Raw genomic sequence first — 20,746 nt, 5'->3', positions numbered from 1 at the left:
TATGAATTTGTCTGGGCACCATTTTCCTACCTCCAACCACAAAAAAAGTTATCACAAAATACAGTATATACTTCAATCGTGAATCCCCAAAAAATGTATCCTTCAAATTTCCTCAATTCATCCCAGAGGTACCTTATGATGTCAAGAAGCTTCCACATAAGTTTTGTGATGGGCACTCCAATAGTTTCTGAGATATGAGCAATAATGTACATGTACGTATGGCATATAGGTTCGAAAATCAGCATTTGTAATGTATTATACAATCATTCTAACCTAGCCATGACAGGGAACACAGGGAACGACCATAAATTGCTTTGAAGTATCATATACTTTCATTTTCAACTGGGCCTGAGGGGAAGAAACAAGTGCTGCTGTTGCTGCATTGAAGAGGAAATTGAAAGCCTAAGTCAGGTTAGTGAACACTGTGTACTTGAACTCACTTATTGATTGTATAATACATTACAAATGCTGATTTTCGAACCTATATGCCATACGTACATGTACATTATTGCTCATATCTCAGAAACTATTGGAGTGCTCATCACAAAATTTATGTGGAAGCTTCTTGACATCATAAGGTACCTCTGGGATGAATTTGAGGAAATTTGAAGGATACATTTTTTGGGGATTCACGATTGAAGTTTATATTTTGTGATAACTTTTTTGTGGTTGGAGGTAGGAAAATGTTGCCCAGCCAAATTCATAGGGCATGAAAATACCTTTAAAATGACACCAAAACCAGCTCTCTAGGTGTTATACTTTTAGAGATATGGCCATTTGAATTCGCGACGTCGTGCTAATGAGTCCAAAGTTCGTTAGTCTGTATCTCACTAATTAAGAGGCTGTTAGCAAAAATATTTGAGTTCTTGCCGTTTTCCATGGATCCCAATTGGTTCCCAAAGTTTTACAAAAATCTGAGAGATGACGGCAGATTCTTTGATGATTTGACAGGGAATGACCCACGTACTGGTTTTGGTGCGCTGGGAACGTATGGGCGCCATTTCTGTTTGCTCTGGCCATGTGAGCCTGTGCTGTGTGGGTGCCAGTTTTGGTGGGCCTGGGTAGTGTGGCCGCCAGCTCTAGTTGGCCTGGGTCTCGCGAGCGCCAGTTATAGTTGGATGGATCGCTGTGGCAGATAATTCCCTTTTGATATGTCTACTATTAAGGGGGAATGAAGGTGAAAAGACATTAAAATTGCGTGTCGGCCCTTCAAAGAAATATTATTGATGTAAAGTTGATTCACCTTTTGTTTTTATTTTTATTATTTCTTATGGCTTTGGTATACCTCCTGAACATTTAGTTGTGAAAAAGGTCTACGTCAGCCAAAAATGAGTCTCTCATCTTTAGCAAAGGCTACTTTTCCAGTGTTTGAGCTATCTTTTGTTTGATTTCTGGCCTGATAAACTTTTCCTTCTTGCAAGTAAGTGTGTTACGTCAATTAGTTGGCCATCCATTGATGTGGATGTTAATCTCAGGAGTAGCCAGCTGGCGTTTATGATTTTTGGTGGATATTAAAGATCCCACGTTTTTGTTTTTTTTTATGTAATGAGTGGGTGATGGTACCCTTGTGAAAATTGACCATATTCCTGTCCTCCCATTCTGGGTACTGCATTAGAGGGGCACGGGTGTGCATACCTGAAATGAAGGAACCAAAAACCAGGTGCAGCGAATGAATGAAAGCCGTGAACAATTTGTTATATTTGATACATTTTGCAAGAATGTTGTATGTCACCATTTGTGCCTTCTAATTGTTGTTCACCACAAGGTTTGTTCAAAGCAGGCTTCAATTTGTCAATAGTTTCGAAGGTATGAGTTGGTTTTCAGCAAATTGTTTGTTTATGACAGAAATGAGGATTTATGACACGAATTAATAAATAATTTGTAAAGTTGTGTCCTTTATTATTTTTCTCATTTGATGTTGATGTTGGTTTTCACTTGTGTTTGTGAATGAAATAGTGTTTTTTTATTATTATTATTATTATTATTATTATTTTATTGATTTGATTGGTTATTTATTTATTTATTTATTTATTTTTTTGACTTTCCACAAGATGAGCAGACTGAAATCCAACCAAGTAATTGGCCAATGCCAGACGTACCAAAAGGATGCTTTTGGACCAAACGGTACACAAGTGACTTCGCTGTTTCTGAAAGGTAAGCAGTCCACGAAAATGTTAACTTGATCTTGGAGCATTGGTGAATAATCTGTTTTGATAAGTTTGTTGGCGCTCTCGGTGAAGGGGAGGTTGTGAATGGTGAATCGAGGTAATTTTTTTTGACTTTGAAAGTTTGTATTTCAGGATTCAAAATGCTAACAAACTCTTTAATTAAATTTGCAAGCTTCAATTCACCGATGTGGCCGAAGATTTTTGATAAAGTTTGCACTTTTATTTATTTTGAATTGTTTGTTTTGTTTGTTGAAATACTTTTCATACTTTCTGGTACTCGTGGAAGCACTGGATATGATAGCCTGTGAGGGTGTACAATGATCATGCTTTGTTGACACCTGTTCTCACGCTTTTTTCTTTTCTTTTTCTTTTTTACCGATTCGGACTGCGACAACTGCAAAGGTTGATTCTGACTATTGTTGTCTCGTACATTGTTCTTCCCACGTGTTTTACCAAGTGTATTACAACAACGACAAACATTTATTTCTTCAACCTTTTGATCACTTTTCTGGTTCTTAATACCAGGATATTTCCACATATCTGGATTTATTTCTATTTTTCACTATTTCCCAAATCTCCATTCGTTACTAAGCAGTACTCTGCCAATATGGATAATCGAGACGATGTTGGACCGATTATACCATACGCCACTATAGCGTACCGCAATACATGTTTCATTCAAAACTATGTTGTGATCGAGATGTGTTGATATCACACAGTCAAAAGACCCTTATGACCCCGCGTGCGTGAAAACCAGAGTTTAGCATTTACTTCACTTTGTCTGTCCGTCTGCAGAAGTCAGTTTATGATTGAGGATCTACTTTTAATTTGAACGCATCCCTGCAGTTTATCAGTACTTTGGCTCTATATTTGGCAAAATAGATGGAATCTCATCCTGAGAACACAGCGCACAGAGGATTAAGGTATTTTTTTTTTAAGCGGTGAAGCTGCTTCAATATTTGGGTGTGTCCTTCCTTCCATCCGTCTGTCAAAAATGAAGAAGAACCTTTCTAACCCACCGTGTTTAATACTAAAGGTTTCTGAAGAGTAATTCTAGCAGGTTCTAACGCGTTCTCAAGGATCATTCGAATGGGTTTGGTTTCGTTTCAAGGCTTTGCCTATTTCATATAAAAAGAATGCCAAACTTTACTGCTTCCTTCAGACATGGTTGCGATTTATTTATTTATTTTATTCTTTTTAATTCTATTTTTTTTTTTTTAATAGTCTGTCTGCCCGTCTGTCATTCAAACAAAATTGAAAATCATTTCAACCAGGAAACTTACTGTTTTGTTTAACTTTTATTTTATTTAAATTGAGTTTTATACTTGAACACTAGAACACAAATTACCTTGTTGGCACTTCAAAAACATTCCTTTAAGCAGTACTTGGACAAAATATTTCAGCTTCTTATGTCATCTCAAGCAAATTTTCTGCTTGCGGAACGCATTCTCAAGACTATGTGGGGTAAGGTGTTCTATGAATCATCAATGATCTCTCGGACTCTCTGGAAAATCCTCTATTTCTCTTTGCCGATGACTCAACCCTCTGCCGTACCATCTGTCATCCCTCAGACCGGCAAGCAGCAGCTTCTTCGCTCACTGCAGATCTGGATAAAATCACAAACTGGTCCAACACGTGGAACATGTCTTTCAATCCAGACAAATCTCACACTCTCACTATGTCTCTTCGAAAGGACCGTTTACAAAACCCCCCCATCCACTTTCTCAACAATCCTCTGGAAGAAGTCTTTTCTTTCAAGCTTCTGGGTCTCACTATCTGCCATGACCTTTCCTGGGAAAGTCACATTTCCAACCTTGCCTCAAAAGCCAGTCGCCGAATGGGAATCCTCCGTCGTGCAAAGTCCTTCCTCGGCCCTCTTGAGCTCCTGACCACTTACAAAGCTTTTGTCCGTAGCCTGATGGAGTACTGCTCTCCCCTCTGGGCTGGTGCTCCTGCCTCCCACCTTTCTCGACTTCACGCTGTCGAAACCAGGGCTTTTAAGATCATTGGCATCTCCCGCAATGAAGCTGAGTCTTTGGGCCTCTCACTCAATCACCGCAGGTTGGTCGGTGGTCTTTCTGTCTTCTACCGACTCCTCTCCAGCCTTGCCCCCCCTGCTCTCTCTGCGATTTGTCCCAACCACATTTCCACAGGGCGCTCAAGGTCCGCCAACAACCCCCTTCTGGTAAAACTACCAAAATCACGAATCACTGCTCATCTTCACTCTTTCATTCCTCTTTTTTCCCGCCTTTGGAATAAACTTCCTCACTCTATTCTTTCCCATTCTTCCCTTCAGGCTTTCAAAACAGCTGTTCACCACCACCTCTTATCTTCCCCCATCCAAATCCTCGATCTTTTCTACCCCCGATAATCCACCCAAGCCCACTTCCTTCAATTCTCCTGCTTTCCTTCCTGAAAGTCCCTTTAATGTCCATCTTTCCTCGCCATGTTCCCCGTCCCATCCCCATCCCTCTCCCTTCCACAGTTCACCTGTGTCTGTTCCCCAATGTTTTGTCCCTTCCACTCCCGCCCCTCTTGTCTCATGCCTCCTTGCTGTGAGTTGTGTGTTAGCTCTCATACGAGCCTCGACCAAGGTATACAAAAAAAAAAAAAAAAAAAAAAACAAAAAAAAAACAAAGACTCTCTGATTTATTACACCTTTGGATTCGGCAAGTATGTGCAAGTTATAAATGAGTCGACGATATAATCTCAATTTCTGGACAGCTTTATCCATAAGCTGCATCTCGAAGGAGATGTTTGAAATAGGTTGGCCTGGAATTCTACTTCAAATCTCTTCCCATTTTGATCCGTCCATTACCTCTGTCACCGAAGGTGGACGGAGGTTATGTTTTCACCCCTGTCTGTTTGTTTGAGAGCAGTGTATTTCATAAAGTTAGGGATGGATTCAGACGAAATTTGGGGGACAGTTTGGGTGTGACGCAAGGAGAAATTGATTAGATTTTGGTGAAGGTCCAGATCCATATAATATAATTTTTTAAAGTGACTTCTCCATTGAGAGATTGAGCCAAAACAGATACACAGCATGATATCTCAAAAAGTTATGGACCGATTTGGCCGAAACTTGGTGGACATGTGGGTTGCTGGTGTTTCGCATCAATGTGTGTGCCATCCCTCAGATGGACTTCAACTGCATGTCCCGTCTGCCGGCTTTAGTTGGTGTTTGTTGAAAATGCCACACTGTCCTTTGTGTAGTTTAGAGAAGTTATCGCTTGAACAGATTCCAAATTCCTGCCCGGAACCTACAGGGGCACTGCATCGGTGGCACCACCGTAACCCTGCAATAATCGATGCTAAGCCACAGCCACATACCGCATCCATCATTTTGAAGAGAACGAAATGCAGATTAATTCCACACAGGCTTTCAAAAGTTCAACTTGCCTGTGTGTAGCTCAATTTGAAATTTTGGCCTCGACATGATCTTAAACTGGGATTCGTCAATGTGCATCGTCAAGGGCCGAACGTGTTGTGCTCGGCTGGCAAAATCTACAGTGGTGGCTTCTTTTTTAATGAGGCAACAATATAGGCCCGTTTCAGGCCTCGAATAGTTTGCCTAACATTTGCTTGCATGAGATGCTTTGCTCTTTCGACCCCAAAGAGGCTTTAAAGTGAAACCTCCACGATGAATCACCATTTGTGCAAGTTTTCAGAACGTCCAAGTGAAATTGACTTCCCAGCTCCGGGTAAGCAGTTATGGTAAGGCCTCGTTAGGCTTTTCTCATCGGCTGTATTCTCGCACTGTCAGTTGCAGTCTATTGGTTGGTATATTTGGTTGTTGCTCGAGTTGAGGCCAAAAAAAAAAAAAAATTCATTGCATGGAGGTTGACGCAAAAAAGCAATTGTGTGGGGGCAGTGAGGTCAAACTTTTTAATTATCTCAAGCAAGGCTGTTATTCGAATGAACCAAACATATTTTACTTGCATACCAGAGGGCTCAGCTGGCCTGCATCGCCATCCCACCTCCCTCACCCTTTATCTCCACATTCGCTCTTCAAATTAGTGTTGTCGCATTCTCTGTTCTTATCATTAAAAACGGCTCGCAATCGGTTGTCTTTTTCTTTCTTCCTTTTTTTTTCTTCCCCTTAATGCAATTTGTTCTGCTATAATGCACAATTATATTTTGACATTTTCTGTTGTCAAACTATAATTTTAAACTTTTGTTTGAATATAACTTTCTCGTACTTTTTTTTTCTTGTATTTTTTTTTTTCAAAGACAGAATAACAATGTTGTAAGGCTTATCGAAGAGCATATTTCACACCAGGCAAGAAATGTGCTGCTTGCCTTAGTACCAAATTAATAGTTGACCTTGGTACCTGTATTATAAGGTAGCCATTCACCTATAATGTGTACATGGCTGCATTAATTTGTTTGTAGTGTTGGAGCTGTGGCCCACACAACAACCACCCTCTAACGTAGCAAGCAAGCACTGTAACCCTCGTGTTTAAAATCAAATGATTAATAACTAAATTAAAGTATGTGAAGACCAGACAACTTGCTCTCTCCACACTGGTAAAACAATTTCCCTGGAAATAGATCCACCAATTACGGGTAACGGATCGGCGCATCCACATGGGTTCTACTTCATATGAATACATTTCTCACAACCCTGCAAGACTGACAGCGGACTGTGGTGACGTTAAAAGGTGCACACACAATCTTAGTCGAATACATAAGCCTTTACTTCACCTCCTGGAGGACAATACTATGGCATATTTACACATTTAACAAATTTCTTTACTGGCATCAAGGAAAACCAATCGAAACAAGAACAGAAGTTGGAGTACAAGTAAATACAGTGTGAAACGGAAGACCAAGAAGGAACCCGAAGAAGTAAAGAACAAAGATTTGTTCAGGAGGAACCTGGAAAGGATTCGGGTTTCAGACGCTACTGCACAACCCTCAAATCCATCCGGGCAAAGCCAAGTGGGCCTTACAGAAAAATTTCTGCAAGAATTCACTTCTCCTTAGAGAGATAGATAACGAAAGAGAGGGAGAGCAGGTAAAAGAGATGAAAGAGAAGATAAAGCAAGAATTAGAATGAATGAAGAGAATTGTGAAAAAAACCAACATAGAAAGAAATGTGAAAGCACAAAGAATACAGATGTCGGGAAGTGTTAACGAGAATGGCACTCGGTAGAGCACATACGTCCACTATGCTGAACTGTTTACATTTTGTATCGTGCTGATAGGCCAGATCTGTATCTGGACCTGAACCAAAATCTTAATCGGCTTGTTCTTGTCACCTATCCAACTCCATGCTTGCCTCGTGTTTGCTTAATGGTTAGGGTGGTGGGTTTGGAATCCTAGGATCCTGAGTTCAAATCCCACTCAGCTGTTGAATGAATACCAGGTGGGGTATTCTGTCATCCTTCCGAGGTTGGCAAAATGAGTGCCAGCATGCTGGTATCCTGTGTCGGAGTGGTGACCCATCCAGGATTGTGCCCAATAGCCAAGGAGACTGCTTAAGCAGCACCAACACTCTGCACAGAGTATGGTCCCGATGGATGGATGGATGGATGGATGGATCCAACTCTTCCACAAAATTTCATCAAAATCCGTTCAACAATTTTAAATATCATGCTATGCATCTTTTTTGGCTCTGTCAATTGTGAAGAATCGCTTTAAACAAAATTATCTTGTCCAGATCCGGATCTGGATCCACACCAAAACCGAATCAATTTGGCTGTGAAAGTCAGTCTTCAGGTCCCTGGTGCTTCCAGTCTTGCTCTATGGATTTGAGACTTGGACTCTGACCAGGGATCTGAGACGGAGATTTAATTCCTTTGGTACCAGGTCTCTTCAGATAGTCCTTGGTTATCGCTGGTCCGACTTTGTGTCCAACGAGCGGTTGCTGAGAGAGACTCAAATGAGATTTGTTACCTGCATAGTCCGTGAGTGTCAGCTGCGGCTGTATGGACATGTGGCTCATTTTCCTGATGGTGATCCCGCTCACCAGATTCTCTCAGCGATGGAGCCTCGTGAGTGGAGGATGCCAATGGGCCGACCACCTGCCTCGTGGTTGCAGCAGGTTGATCGGCATCTCAAGGAGATGGGGATTGGCCAGGCATCTGCCTGGGGAATGGCCAGACGAAGGCCCCTGGAGTACCGGCGGAAAGTGGATGCAGCGACTCGCTGCTCTGGCACATACTCCCATACCTGATGAACATACCCGACCTGTCCACCATGTTTGGTCCGAATCAGTCCATAACTTTTTGAGTTATCATGCTCACCGACAGACAGATGTAAAAACTTAACGTCCATCCACCTTTGGTGGTGGAGGTAATAAAGTAGCAGCCCTTGCATATCGTCAGAATAAAGAATGGGTTAACCACCAATATGGAAGGATAAATGGAAATGGGTGATGCTCAGTGGTTCCCAGATTGCTCGCTTGGTGGCGTGCTTGTTATCGAGCTGTCTCCTCTGGATTTGATCTTCGACAGGGGTGGTCCTTACTAAAACGGCTGTTCTGGAGCAGTGACAGCAGGAGATGCTGAATTTCAAATTTCATCTTGGATGTGTGCACAAAGCTGGCTGGCCCTTCTGTATCTATGTTCTGGAAATGATGGACCTTATACTGTGTTTCAAAAAGAAGGCCATTGTGTGCTGGCACCTTAGTCGAATTCCCTTTTTGGCATTGGTCGTGTAATTTGCACTAAGCTTGGGAGCGCTGAGGGTGAGGTATAGCACGGGCCTGATTGGCCAAACGAAATGGACTTCTCCTGAATGCAATATCTTTCATTCATTTGCGACCCGGAAAATATCAACCTCCTGCGCGATTTCCACATGAAAGTACCAGGAACCAATTGTGCGATGAGCAATGTCCTCAATATTGTATGACGACCAGTCTGATACAGTTGTGCAGCTTTCTATTTCATGTAAATACGTGAATGTTTGAATCTTCTGACGATATGGACAATACTGACGTATTAACCACCCAATGTCTGGCTGGTAACTTGTATTCCTTATCCCGTACTGGCATGCCTGAATTCCAGGTCTCTACTTGCTGGCGACTTCCCATTCCTATTAAACCAATTACGGGCGAGCTGGCGCAGAGAAACCCTCGTGGTATTTGAGGAGTTCATCAAAGTTGCACACAAGTCTGGTTGTGTGAGGTGTTTATTTGGCTCATATTGCAAGTAAAGATGTGAGATTTGCATGCTTTCTTTCAGTGAATGCCAACCAATTTGGTTGAAATAACTATGACATCATGAAATTGGGTACTCCAACCGCGTTTGGAGTGAATGACCGTTAGAGGCATGGCATCACCACCTCGGCACCATTGTTTCCTCCCAGCGTCGCCTCTTGAAATTGTTTTTTTCATTGATCTCGGGAATGTAGTGGTACTTGTACATATCTCCCATGCAGGGCAGACATTCAGTGTACTTTAATACAAACTACAAGGATATATATATATATATATATATATATATATATATATATATATATATATATATATATATATATATATATATATATATATATATATATATAATTTTTTTTTTTTTTTTTTTTTTTTTTAAATATCCTTTAACACAGGGCTGGCAATAGATGATGGACAAATGCATATAGCTTATGGGATTTGAACCGGAGGTTCGTGAGTCAGTGGTTCAGATGAGAACGCAAAGCAAGCCAACCCATATGATTAGCGGATTGCCTCTTCACCTGAACGTCGAGACAAAACTGTTTGACGCGGCGTTCGATGTGACGTGAAGTGCAATTTCTCGTCGCAGTTACAAGCTCGAATGTTTTGAAAAATGTGAAATCTAACGGCTTGCATCCATCGATCGTGTTTATCAGCTTTCCTTGCTTGAGTTGAAGAGAAAAATATAACTGTTACTCTTCGACGCTCTATATGTCAGCAGTTTATTTTGCAATCGATTGTATTGTTCCCATGTTTCCAAACAAGAGGACATATTTTTGAACAAATGGAGGCCGATTCTTCATTCTTTAGGTTGAAAGATTACTAACAAAAAAAAAACGCATCATCCAGCAAAGCGCTTTGTAGCACACGGCCTTCGGGTAGCCGCTCGTAAAGCAATGACAAAATGGCAAAGCTGCAAACTAACCCTTTTTATTGTTCTTCTTCTGTAGAAATAATGTTTACACTGAATTGCTGTCTGATGCATTGTTCATTAGGTGAGGAATCATAAGTTTGGTGAGGAACTGTAATGTGAATGCGATGTTGATCTGTTGTGCAAGTGATGAGGATGTTCTGCAGGACATTTCTCAAAATAATTTAACTGTTTGTAAGAACGAGCCCAACTTGGCACCGAGCACACCTTTCATCCAAACCATCACAATGCAGTGAAGTATGTACTTGGTTTGCATGAAACGGTGCTAATGCACAATGCTTGTGAATTAGAATTCAAATGCATTTATTACCTTTTGCTCTACTTTGACCCCCCCCCTCTCCCTGTTTCCTTTCCCTATTGTGCTTACCATGTCCCCAAACAGCACCATTCTCCACCTCGGCGGTTGGAGAGTTGTACCGTCGTCCATCCGACGCAGCCCGCAACGTCCAGCAAGCTTTGGCCGATTCGCGCAGAGCCTGCGATGCCCCAAAGGGCGCATCTTCTCCCTGTGAGCCCGATGACTCTCATTCCAAAGTGTGCGCGCAGACCTCGGTGACGAGTGACAATTCAAATTACTGCATAGTCTTTGATGAGTCTTTGCACATCACCAGTGATGAGGATGAAAATAGCGAAGATGGTGGTTCGAACGAGTGCTGCAAAAAGTTGGATTGCCGGGAGTCAAAAGATCACGAGGCACCGTCAAGCTCTGCTCCAAATGCCTCTCGAAACGCCTTGCGTGTTGGTCTTTGTGAGGAAAGGCCTGACCCGCCCAGTCTTGAGCAGTCCTTTCCAAGAGAAATGCCAAAAGAGGTAGGAAGTGCCGCTAACCAGCCGAGCGTGAAGGTCTCGGAAGAGCAAAATGAAGGTGCAACCTCCCTGGTATCTCCTGCCGTTCAGCGAAAGCCGTCAAGAGGTGGGGTGCGGACATATCGGAACTCTCCCCGTCGGCCTGTCATCCCTATTCGCTCGATGTCCATCCGAGCTGCTTGGGATTTGTGACTGGCTCCTTTTTTGCATGTCTTTGGAGTGGCTTTTCTCCGTTCCAAAAACATGAAATGGATATTTTATGCTCTTCCTTTCGTGTATAAAATTTATCGAAAAGCATTGATTTTATGTGCAATTGCTTGTGCTGGTCCCATTTTGATTTTTAAAGATTAATATATATATATATATATATATATATATATATATATATATATATATATATATATATATATATATATATATATATATATATATATATATATATATATATATATATATATATATATATATATATATATATATATATATATATATATATATATATATATATATATATATATATATATATATATATATATATATATATATATATATATATATATATATATATATATATATATATATATATATATATATATATACACACACACATGTATGCAAGTTCTGCCATGGCTTTCAACAGTTTTGTACAAGTCAGAAGACCCGTGTTCTTTTGGTGCCTCTGCTGGCAGCAGGGGTGCGAGGGACGTCTCGCGATTTCCAAAGCCATTCTGACATCGGAGCGGCCACGTCAGGAGTGTATTTTCCTTGCCAAAGACGTCAAAAGGCCCTTTTTCGGATTGGCACGGCTTTAAATATGCACCGGCGGTTTTTGAAGGTTGGAAAACTGCGGCGTGACCCTGCCGTCTGTCTTTGGAGTGTCAAATTTTCTTGTCAAGTGCTTTCTGATGGCATTTGATCCGTCACTCTGACCAACACTACAAAAAAAAACAATATTCTTCCAGTTTTACCTGCGGTACGTATGGTTGTCTTTGTGCTGCAGTAAATCCATTTCTACTTGTGTGTTGGTAAGTCTTTTGGATTCGTGAGTGATGCAGGGGATTGCCTGTTTTCTCGAATGAGCCATTTTTTTCTTTTCAGGGATATTTCTTCAAAACATCGAACCCAGAGTTTTGGGGGGATTTATTTTTTTTTTTTTTTTGTGGTTGGAATGAGCAAGTTGAGGGGAGGCGCTGATTATCTGTTTATGCTTTGTAAATGTATAAATGCACACCATGTCTCAAATTTCAAAGTGGGAATTGCTATGTCCATTTATTTAAAAAAAAAATTCTGTTTTGCTTCCTTACATGGATACTTGTAATATTGAAGTCGATGCGTCGTTAAAGCAGAAAATGCAACTTCAGTGCATTTCCTCTTTCTGTGGAGACTGCCATGTTTTGCCTTTCTGTGTTTATGATTGGCTGAGCAATGTTGCACGTTTCTATTTTTTTTTTCCACAACTAATTGTGGACCAACGAGGGTAAAACATTTTGTGGGAAACATGCTCAGGTTAAATTTGCTGTTTAATCAAAAAAAAAAATTTTTTATTTTATTTTTTGTTTTCATGTAAGGATGTAAAAGTGAAGAATCTTGATGGCGATCACCTTCGAGGAATGCTCATCCTCATGAAATTTGAGCTTTTAAGCCAAATTGACGTTGAACGTCTCATTGGAGTTGAAAGTTTTACCACAAGTGCCGTCGATGGGCAAATGTATCTCTGCATGAAGCTCAGAAGTTTTTATTTAAAATAAAAGCATTATTAAAAATGCCTGGAGTACGAGGATATTTGTTTGTTTCGTTATTTTCTCACCTTTCACCATTAAATCCTGGGCCGTGAAACGATTTCACAACATCTGGCTCCAAATGTGGTATCAATCGCGTGAGATTACATTTATAGGGGGCTTTATTTTTCTTGTGCACACGTAAAGTGTAGATTTATCTTGAGGTGATCGGACGATGCCAAACGATTCAGGTGATCAAACTCGGGCTTCATGAGGGAAGATGATTATAATTGTGGTAGGTTTATTTGTGCAGGGTCTGAGGCTCATGGGAGAGCTGGAACACAAATGGCATATACAATGGACAAACACAGCTACTAAGATTGGGGGAAGTGATATAACTTTCCAGTTGCACTCTGGATACCAGCGGTATCATCTTTGTTTTTCTCTCCACACTTGGTCGGGCTGGCAATAGCAAAGGAGTTGTCAAGGTACAATCGTTTCCTTCCATTCAAACTTTAATTTGTTCTCTCTCTGCTAATGCTTTTCGAATATGCATTTACAACTTGTAAAAATGTTTATAATAAATATGTAAATGCAATGCTTCATTCGGGAAAGCATTCTGTAAAACAACAGTGCAGAACATCCACCTCCCAAGGCCCATCTAAATACTAATATATATTTCCCACCCACAGAGGTGAGGTAGTAAATTTGGGAGAATATGAGAGAGAGGAGGGTGGTGGAATCTGGGGTGGTTGGGTTGTGGTTGTTTTAGATGCAAAATATTAGAAATTTTCACATGGGCCTCTAAGCTGTCAAACTTAGGTTTGAGTCCTGATCCAGCTCTAAACTCATTCTGATGTTTTGCAGGTGGGGCGAGATGTCAAAATGTGTGCTGTCCTTCAGATGGACGTTAAGCTAGGCATCGAGTTTGCTGCCATTGGGTGGTGGATGTTAAGTTCCCATCGTGTCCTTTGCCAAGAGATATCCTTGACATCCTGAACCAATTGTAAAAAGAAGACATTTTCAAAGCTCTTTGTCTTGCACTTATCAGGATCATTGCAAGAATGCTGGGTGTTAAAGATCAAAGCAATTTATTGAAGTTTTTATTTATTTTTCAATTGAAATGCAAGGAAGTCCTTGCACGCAGCAGCAGAGTCGAAAATTGCAACGGTATCGTCGTCATATCGAAAATGCACATGAAGTTGGTGGCTCTCATGGAAGTCTCACCTCTTGGAAGGAGACAAATGTATAACGGTGAGAGTTGGACCGAGTGTGGATCTCGTACGACATCCAATCGTACATTCATGCTGCAGATGAAACAACTCCACTGTGCACAAGTTTGCACAGTAATATGTTCAATAAACACCGATTTTGGAAATCATTGAAGGTTCACGATTGCTATGGAATAGCAATGCTGCACAGTTATCGATTGTTTCCTCGAGCGGAAAGATTATGAATAAGCTAGAGATATCAAATGAACGTCGGCATGACATGTGCATCGTTTTTGCAAAGGTGATGCCTGGTTAGGATTGCAATTGTGGAGGAGTCTTTGACAGCGTATCTGGAAAATTCACGAAGGACTGATTTGTGGTCACCCCTTTAACCATTCCAATTTTTGCTACAAGCAACCCGTCATTGATAATATCGGATGTAACGTGCGTTACATGATCTTTGTGTGTTTTGGGTAAGCCATACATATGAGGGTGCTAATCCGGGTGGAGGAACTCCGTCGTACACGTCGCAAGACAATTGATGTGTATGAGAGGACAACGAAATTGCAAATCCCTGCACCTTTAGTCGAGTATCCTGGGACAGAGTGCCGACCCATCTGGTATTGCAACCCGAGCCAAAAACACTGCTTCAGTTGAACCAACGTCCTGCAGAGCATAGTACAGGATAGGAAGAGTTGGACAATACTATCCAGGCATCCAAAATGAAAGAGAAAAGTTAAATCGATTTGGGGAAGGATTGGGTTGTACCAAAAATGGATTGCAGTCAATAAGGGGTTGACAAGCACCCAGTGACCAATGTGAATGTGGTCGACGATGAATGAGCTTACTCCTGGTTACGCTCCCAGCTCATTTTGATTGGAGTAAAGGCTTTTTATGCATCACTCGTGCCTGGGCTGCCAACATGCTGCATGCAGTGAAATGACAACCTTGTTCAACCACCAATGTGTACTTTTGTTCTCTGAAGGGGAATGTTTACTCCAAGTTGATTGTGAAACTCAGGTCATCCCCCATCCTAAGCATGAACTTTTCTATTCACATTAACTCTCTCCATGCCCACCTCTTCACAAGTTTCCATATTTTCCTTCCATTTATGTGATGGTGTTTGTGGCCGTATCCATCTTGTTCACCCTGTGCATCCTTCTCTACCCCTCATCCCATATTTGTCTTCCTCTATTTTGTCCCCAATCCCTCCTGTTGGTGTGTTTTCCTCCCGTTCCTTTTTAGGTCATCTCTTCGAGTATGACCTAATAATATGGGTGTCGATGTCCTTCGATCCGTCTGTCCGTTCACAATGAAGTTGAAGTGGGAGATCTGGTCATTAGTGATCCCGATAGAGGTCGATGAGACGTACACGATGGTATGACTTTCAAGGTGAAGGTCACGAGGCCTTTGAATTTGCGAAAATGACAATTTTCAAATTCTATCTCCTCCGCCATTTCTCAAGAGATCTTGAATTTGATTGTTGCATATGAATCTATGGGACAATATCTAAATTTGATTGGGCCGGATTTTCGATATTCGCTTTCGTTTTCATGTCCCGTGACTTCAAAGTTGGCAAAAAATGCAAAAATGACGATTTTCAAAATCTATCTCCTACATTTCTCAAGCGATCTTGAATTTGATTGTGGCATATGAATGTATGGGACAATATCTAAATTTGGTCGGGACGGATTTTCGAATTTCGCTTTCGTTTTCGCGACACGCGACTTCAAAGTTTGCAAAAACTGCCCCACCTTCAGGAGGCTATATATTCTCTACTGGGCATGGTAAAAGTTAGTGAATGGTGTCATTGCATAACAGCTGACCTTGTCTTTCATGTCACGTCAGGTCAGGTATGGGAGCATGTACCAGAACAGAGCGTCACTGCGTCCACTTTCCGCCGGTACTCCAGGGGCCTCCGTCTGGCCATCCCCCAGGCAGATGCCAGGCCCATCCCCATCTCCTTGAGATGATGGTCAACCTGCTGCAACCACGAGGCACGTGGTCAGCCCACTGGCCTCCTCCACGCATGAGACTCCCTCACTGAGAGAATCTGGTGAGCAGGATCAGCGTCAGGAAAACGAGCCACATGTCCATACAGCCGCAACTGATGCTCACGGACTATGCAGGTAACAAATCTCATCCGAGTCTCTCTCAGCAACCGCTCGTTGGACACAAAATCCAACCAGCGATAGCCAAGGATTCTCCGAAGTGACCTGGTACCAAAGGAATTAAGTCTCCATCTCAGATCCTTGGTCAGTCCAAGTCTCGCATCCATAGAGCAACACTGGAAGTACCAAGGACCTGAAGACTCGGACTTTCGTCGTCCGGCACAGGTACCGGCAGCGCCACACCCCATGATCCAGTGAATCCATGACTCCCCAGGCCCGACCCAGACGTCTATTGACCTCTGACTCACAGCCAGCAAAGACATGAATATCACTGCCAAGGTAAGTGAATCTCTCCATGACATCAACATCCTCACCACAAACAGACACAGACAGGACAGCAGCATCCAAGATGTCACCGAAAGCCTGGATCTTAGTTTTGACCCAAGAAACCCGTAATCCCAGCAGCTCCGACGACTCATTCCGCACCTCAAGGGCCCCCAAGAGGATATCTAAAGGCTCCGCAAAGATGACTGCATCATCTGCAAAATCAAGGTCCGAGATCTTCACATTCCCAAACGATGCACCGCAGCTTGATCTCTCCGACATCCTCCCCAAAATCCAGTCCATACAAGTGCTGAAAAGTGTGGGGGCCAGTACACACCCCTGACGAACTCCAGTAACAACTGGAAATAAGTCAGAGATGGTACCACCACACTTCACAGCACTCTCAGTACCAGAGTAGAGTTCAAACATCAGATCAATCAGTTTTGGTGGCACCCCACGAAGACCAAGAATCCTCCAGAGGACATCCCGATTCACTGAATCGAACGCTTTACAGAGATCAACATAGGCTGCAAGCAGCCCCTGCCGAAACTCTCGTCTGCGTTCGGTGAGGACACGAAGAGCAAGGATACGGTCAATCGTTGACCTCTTTGGTGTAAAGCCTGACTGCTCTGGACGCTGGTGCTCAAGCAGATGGTGGTGAACCCTATCAAGAATTATCCGAGCAAAGACCTTGCCCGGCACTGAGAGCAGCGTCACCCCTCGGTAGTTGTTGCAGTGTTGGCGATCACCCTTCCCTTTCCAGAGAGGAACAACAAGGCCCCCCCCCTTCCAATCAGTTGGGATGATGCCTGTGTTCCAGGCAGAACACAAAACTGCATGCAACGACACGAGTGCAGCATTTCCACCAGCCTTGAGAAGTTCAGCATGGATGCCACAGATCCCTGGAGTTTTGCCCCGTTTCAACTGGTTCACCGCAGCCCGTGTTTCCACAAGCGAAGGTGGACCACAGTTGATTGGAGGGTCAGCAACAGGGATTGTAACACCCTTGACGTCCAACTCAACAGCTGGGGGATCAGCCTGGTTCATTCGATGGTTTCCTCGATTTCATGTCCATTCGAAAGAATACCGATATCTTCGAATACGAACACGTCACGTGACTGAATTTTGCGAAAACTGCTTCATGTAGTTGCAAAATGACGATTTTCAAAGTCTATCTACTCCTACATTTCTTAAGTTATCTTGAATTTGATTGTGGCATTTGAATCTATGGGACAATATCTAGATTTGGTAGGGCCGGATTTTCGATATTCGCTTTCGTGTCACGTGACTTCAAAGTTGGCCAAAAATCCCTCCTGACCCGAGAACACTACACCCTCGTAACAGGAACTCATGCTTGTTTCTCGCAGAGATGACCGTCACTCCCACATGGGTGTATTTTTTCTGTTCTAGCTCTTCCTAGAGTCTCACCTCTATACAAAAACATTAATTGGAAAATGATTGGCGAAGTAGCTCTAACCCTAACAGCTCAAATGGTGAAAAGGTGCTTGGACACACACTCACAAGTACAGAAGTGATTGCCAAACCCAGGCTTCCACTGAGCGGACATAAGGGGATCAAGGTCAAAGGTCATGGGGTCAAGGTCACCGGATAACGTCAATTTCTCAATTTCATCCGATCGAGACGGGACCAACGCCATTCAACAGATAACTGTACCCACCCATGGGCGGGTACTTTGCTAGTTGTATACTAAGAATACAGAATAGAACATAAAAGAAAGCAGGGAAACATGAACGGCAAGGTGAAAGGACGGCCAATAAGGAATGTGGTCCCAACACTTTCCCTACATGCACGAAAGAGCGATTAAAAAAAAAAAAAAATAATCCAACTTCTTTTTTTTCAAAAAATTTATTTTGCCTGAAACATTCCCAGACTCTCATTGATGAACGTCTGAAAGTTTGAGGAAGATCCGTTCAGCCATCTCTGAAAAAACTGGGGACAGACAAATGGCTCTCATAGTTTAGACGAGCAAGGTACCGGTGCTATGCACGGGTGGAGGTTCAAATCTCAACAACAACAAAAAACGTTTTGAGAAATTTAATGAAAAAAAAAATTGCATCACATGGGTGGAAACTGAGAACATCAATTGTATTGAGAAATTGCTAAAGGCGCAAATGTGTTTACATGCGGTAAATGGCGAAGCTGCGAATGACGAACCTGTGAATGGGTTTACATGCGGAGAGGGGGCAACTTTGTATGGGTGGAAACCAAATATAATTTTATTGACAGGTTTGTGAAACCTCCCACCCACCTCTAGAGTCTAGACTCGAGACCAGTAGGTCATGGGCGAGATAGGGCCACCGTGCCCCCCCCCCTCCACCTCCCAACAAAACTATGTTTTTTTGAAGTGTCTGGATATGCTGAATACGAATTTGAATGTTAACATTGAAAATATTGGGATGCACTACCTCTTTTAGCCTCATGAAAAGGGGTACCCTCAAAAATGAATTTTCGTCATTTGTGCCAAAAGCGATTTCCGTACCCAATCAGAATGGCTTCTCGACGACAAATTACACTGTCAGACTACACATATTATGGCTTATATGAAACATAATCTCATGCTGGTTCTATGTATGTGTCTAAAATTAATATATCCAAGAGCTTATATAACATGTTGAGTACATGTACTGTATCGTCTTATTAACTTCATTACTGTGTTGTAGAGTTTTCAATAAAGCTTATTTTATCCTGTTTCTTGTTATATATCCAGCTAATTAACCATGAGGTGACATGCCAATGCCAACTGCATTCCACTTGATGCCAAAATGGGTCCAATATCTTGGATACCCGCAATGTTATCACATCCTAAATTACATATGGTTAATCTCATTGTGTTTGTTAACTATGACCAGAGCCTCCATCGAGGTCAATACCTGACACAGAAATGACTTAGTGCTGTAGAGAAAGCTTGATTTCTCATGAACAAAGATATCCATATTGAAATTGGTATTGTGTGAATTTTTTTTCCCCCCACATAATTATATTTTTAATGTGCAGAATATGGCCATTGGAGCAGTCGTACAGACACCTCCCCCTCAAGGAACTTCAACAACAAATATTCATTTGCAGATTACTTAAGAATTATTCCCATCATTTACATTGAAGCCAACAGGTTTGTTAAGATAAAATTCATTTATTTTGACATTAACATCAAATATGTAGTTAAGTTTTTTCTTTTAGGTCAAAGACAATCACTTAAGTCAATTATGAATAGCAAAATAACGATCAATTTTAAATTTAATCACAGATATGACATTTTAAATTTTTTTAATGTTGGATTTCTTATCCATTGCATGGTTGCACTCAGCCTCTGTGAACCTGCAAAAGTGATGTCTGACCCAATGCACTCATCAGAACGTCAAGAGAAAGAAGGTCCTCCAACCAAACGCCCGAAGGATGGTGGCAGTGGAGGCCAAGGGACAAGGCCAAAGTCCAGGTGCATCATACACATCCCTGGGCTTCAGTATGGACCTCTCGTGGCATTATCAATAAGTGCAGAATCCGATGAAAGACTTGCCAGGTTGAAGGACGTACGTGACAGGAGACTGTCTCAGCCATTATAATCTGTTCACCGAATGACTGCTACCTGTGACGTCATACCAAACACCATTACTGAAGGTGATGGATATCACAGAGAATGTTACCAAAGATTCACTATGAATCTCAATCGACTTTCCAGTCATTATGATCCGTCTGAACCATCATGTTCCAAGTTAAGTCGGAGGGGCTCAGCTGGTGACAAGGTACTATTCTCACCCGATTGTATATTCTGCCACTCGATGGAACGGAAGAAAGTGAAAGTCAAAGGGACATGGACTACTGAGGGCTTAAGTCAGTTTGAGTTTGATGGATGGAGAACGGTGCTCAAAACTGCTGAGGACAAATTAGATGAGAAGTTGCTGATCAGAATTGGAGGCCATGATTTGTTTGCTACAGAAGCTAAATACCACAAATACTGCAGGGTCCAATACACACAAAATGCCGACAAATGGAGAAGTACAAGCATAGAAGACAAGGAGCAACAAATCAAACTAGCAGAGGCACACAGTGAGGCGTTTGGTGCTGTATGCCAAGTAATCGACAGGGATATCATCATCAGCAAGAATATGATGAAACTGTCAGAGCGAACTGAAATTTATATCTCTCACCTGAAATGCACCAACTTCCCCAATCCCAAATTTTGTGGAGAAAACCTCAAAGCTAAGCTGGAGAAACATGACAAATACAAGGACAGACTGGCCTTCTGCACACTAAACAGAAGAGGCAACTTCCAGTCTTACATTGTCTACAGCTCTCACC

At 42.0% G+C, this 20,746-nt stretch overlaps 1 protein-coding gene across 4 annotated transcripts in view; it reads left to right on the top strand.

Moving 5' to 3' along the window:
• LOC147012180 (uncharacterized) overlaps positions 1–11,481 on the top strand; it is a 142,945-nt gene extending 131,464 nt beyond the window's left edge. For 2 of the 4 annotated variants that reach the window (XM_085855957.1, XM_085855958.1), the window contains 2 exons: positions 2,052–2,154; positions 10,641–11,481. In XM_085855957.1, the coding sequence (XP_085712083.1) occupies positions 2,052–2,154; positions 10,641–11,257 (720 nt within the window). In that variant the 3' untranslated portion in view covers positions 11,258–11,481. The remainder of the gene's footprint in view (positions 1–2,051; positions 2,155–10,640) is intronic. The other 2 variants (XM_085855959.1, XM_085855956.1) reach the window with 2 other exon arrangements.
• The last annotated feature ends 9,265 nt before the right edge of the window (positions 11,482–20,746 follow it).

The sequence above is a fragment of the Eptatretus burgeri genome, chromosome 15 (assembly GCF_056783735.1).
Source record: "Eptatretus burgeri isolate ZD-2024b chromosome 15, Ebu_testis_v1, whole genome shotgun sequence".
NCBI lineage: Eukaryota > Metazoa > Chordata > Myxini > Myxiniformes > Myxinidae > Eptatretus > Eptatretus burgeri.
The sequence above is the reverse complement of the archived record's forward strand: the minus strand, read 5'-3'. Positions and strand labels throughout refer to the sequence as shown.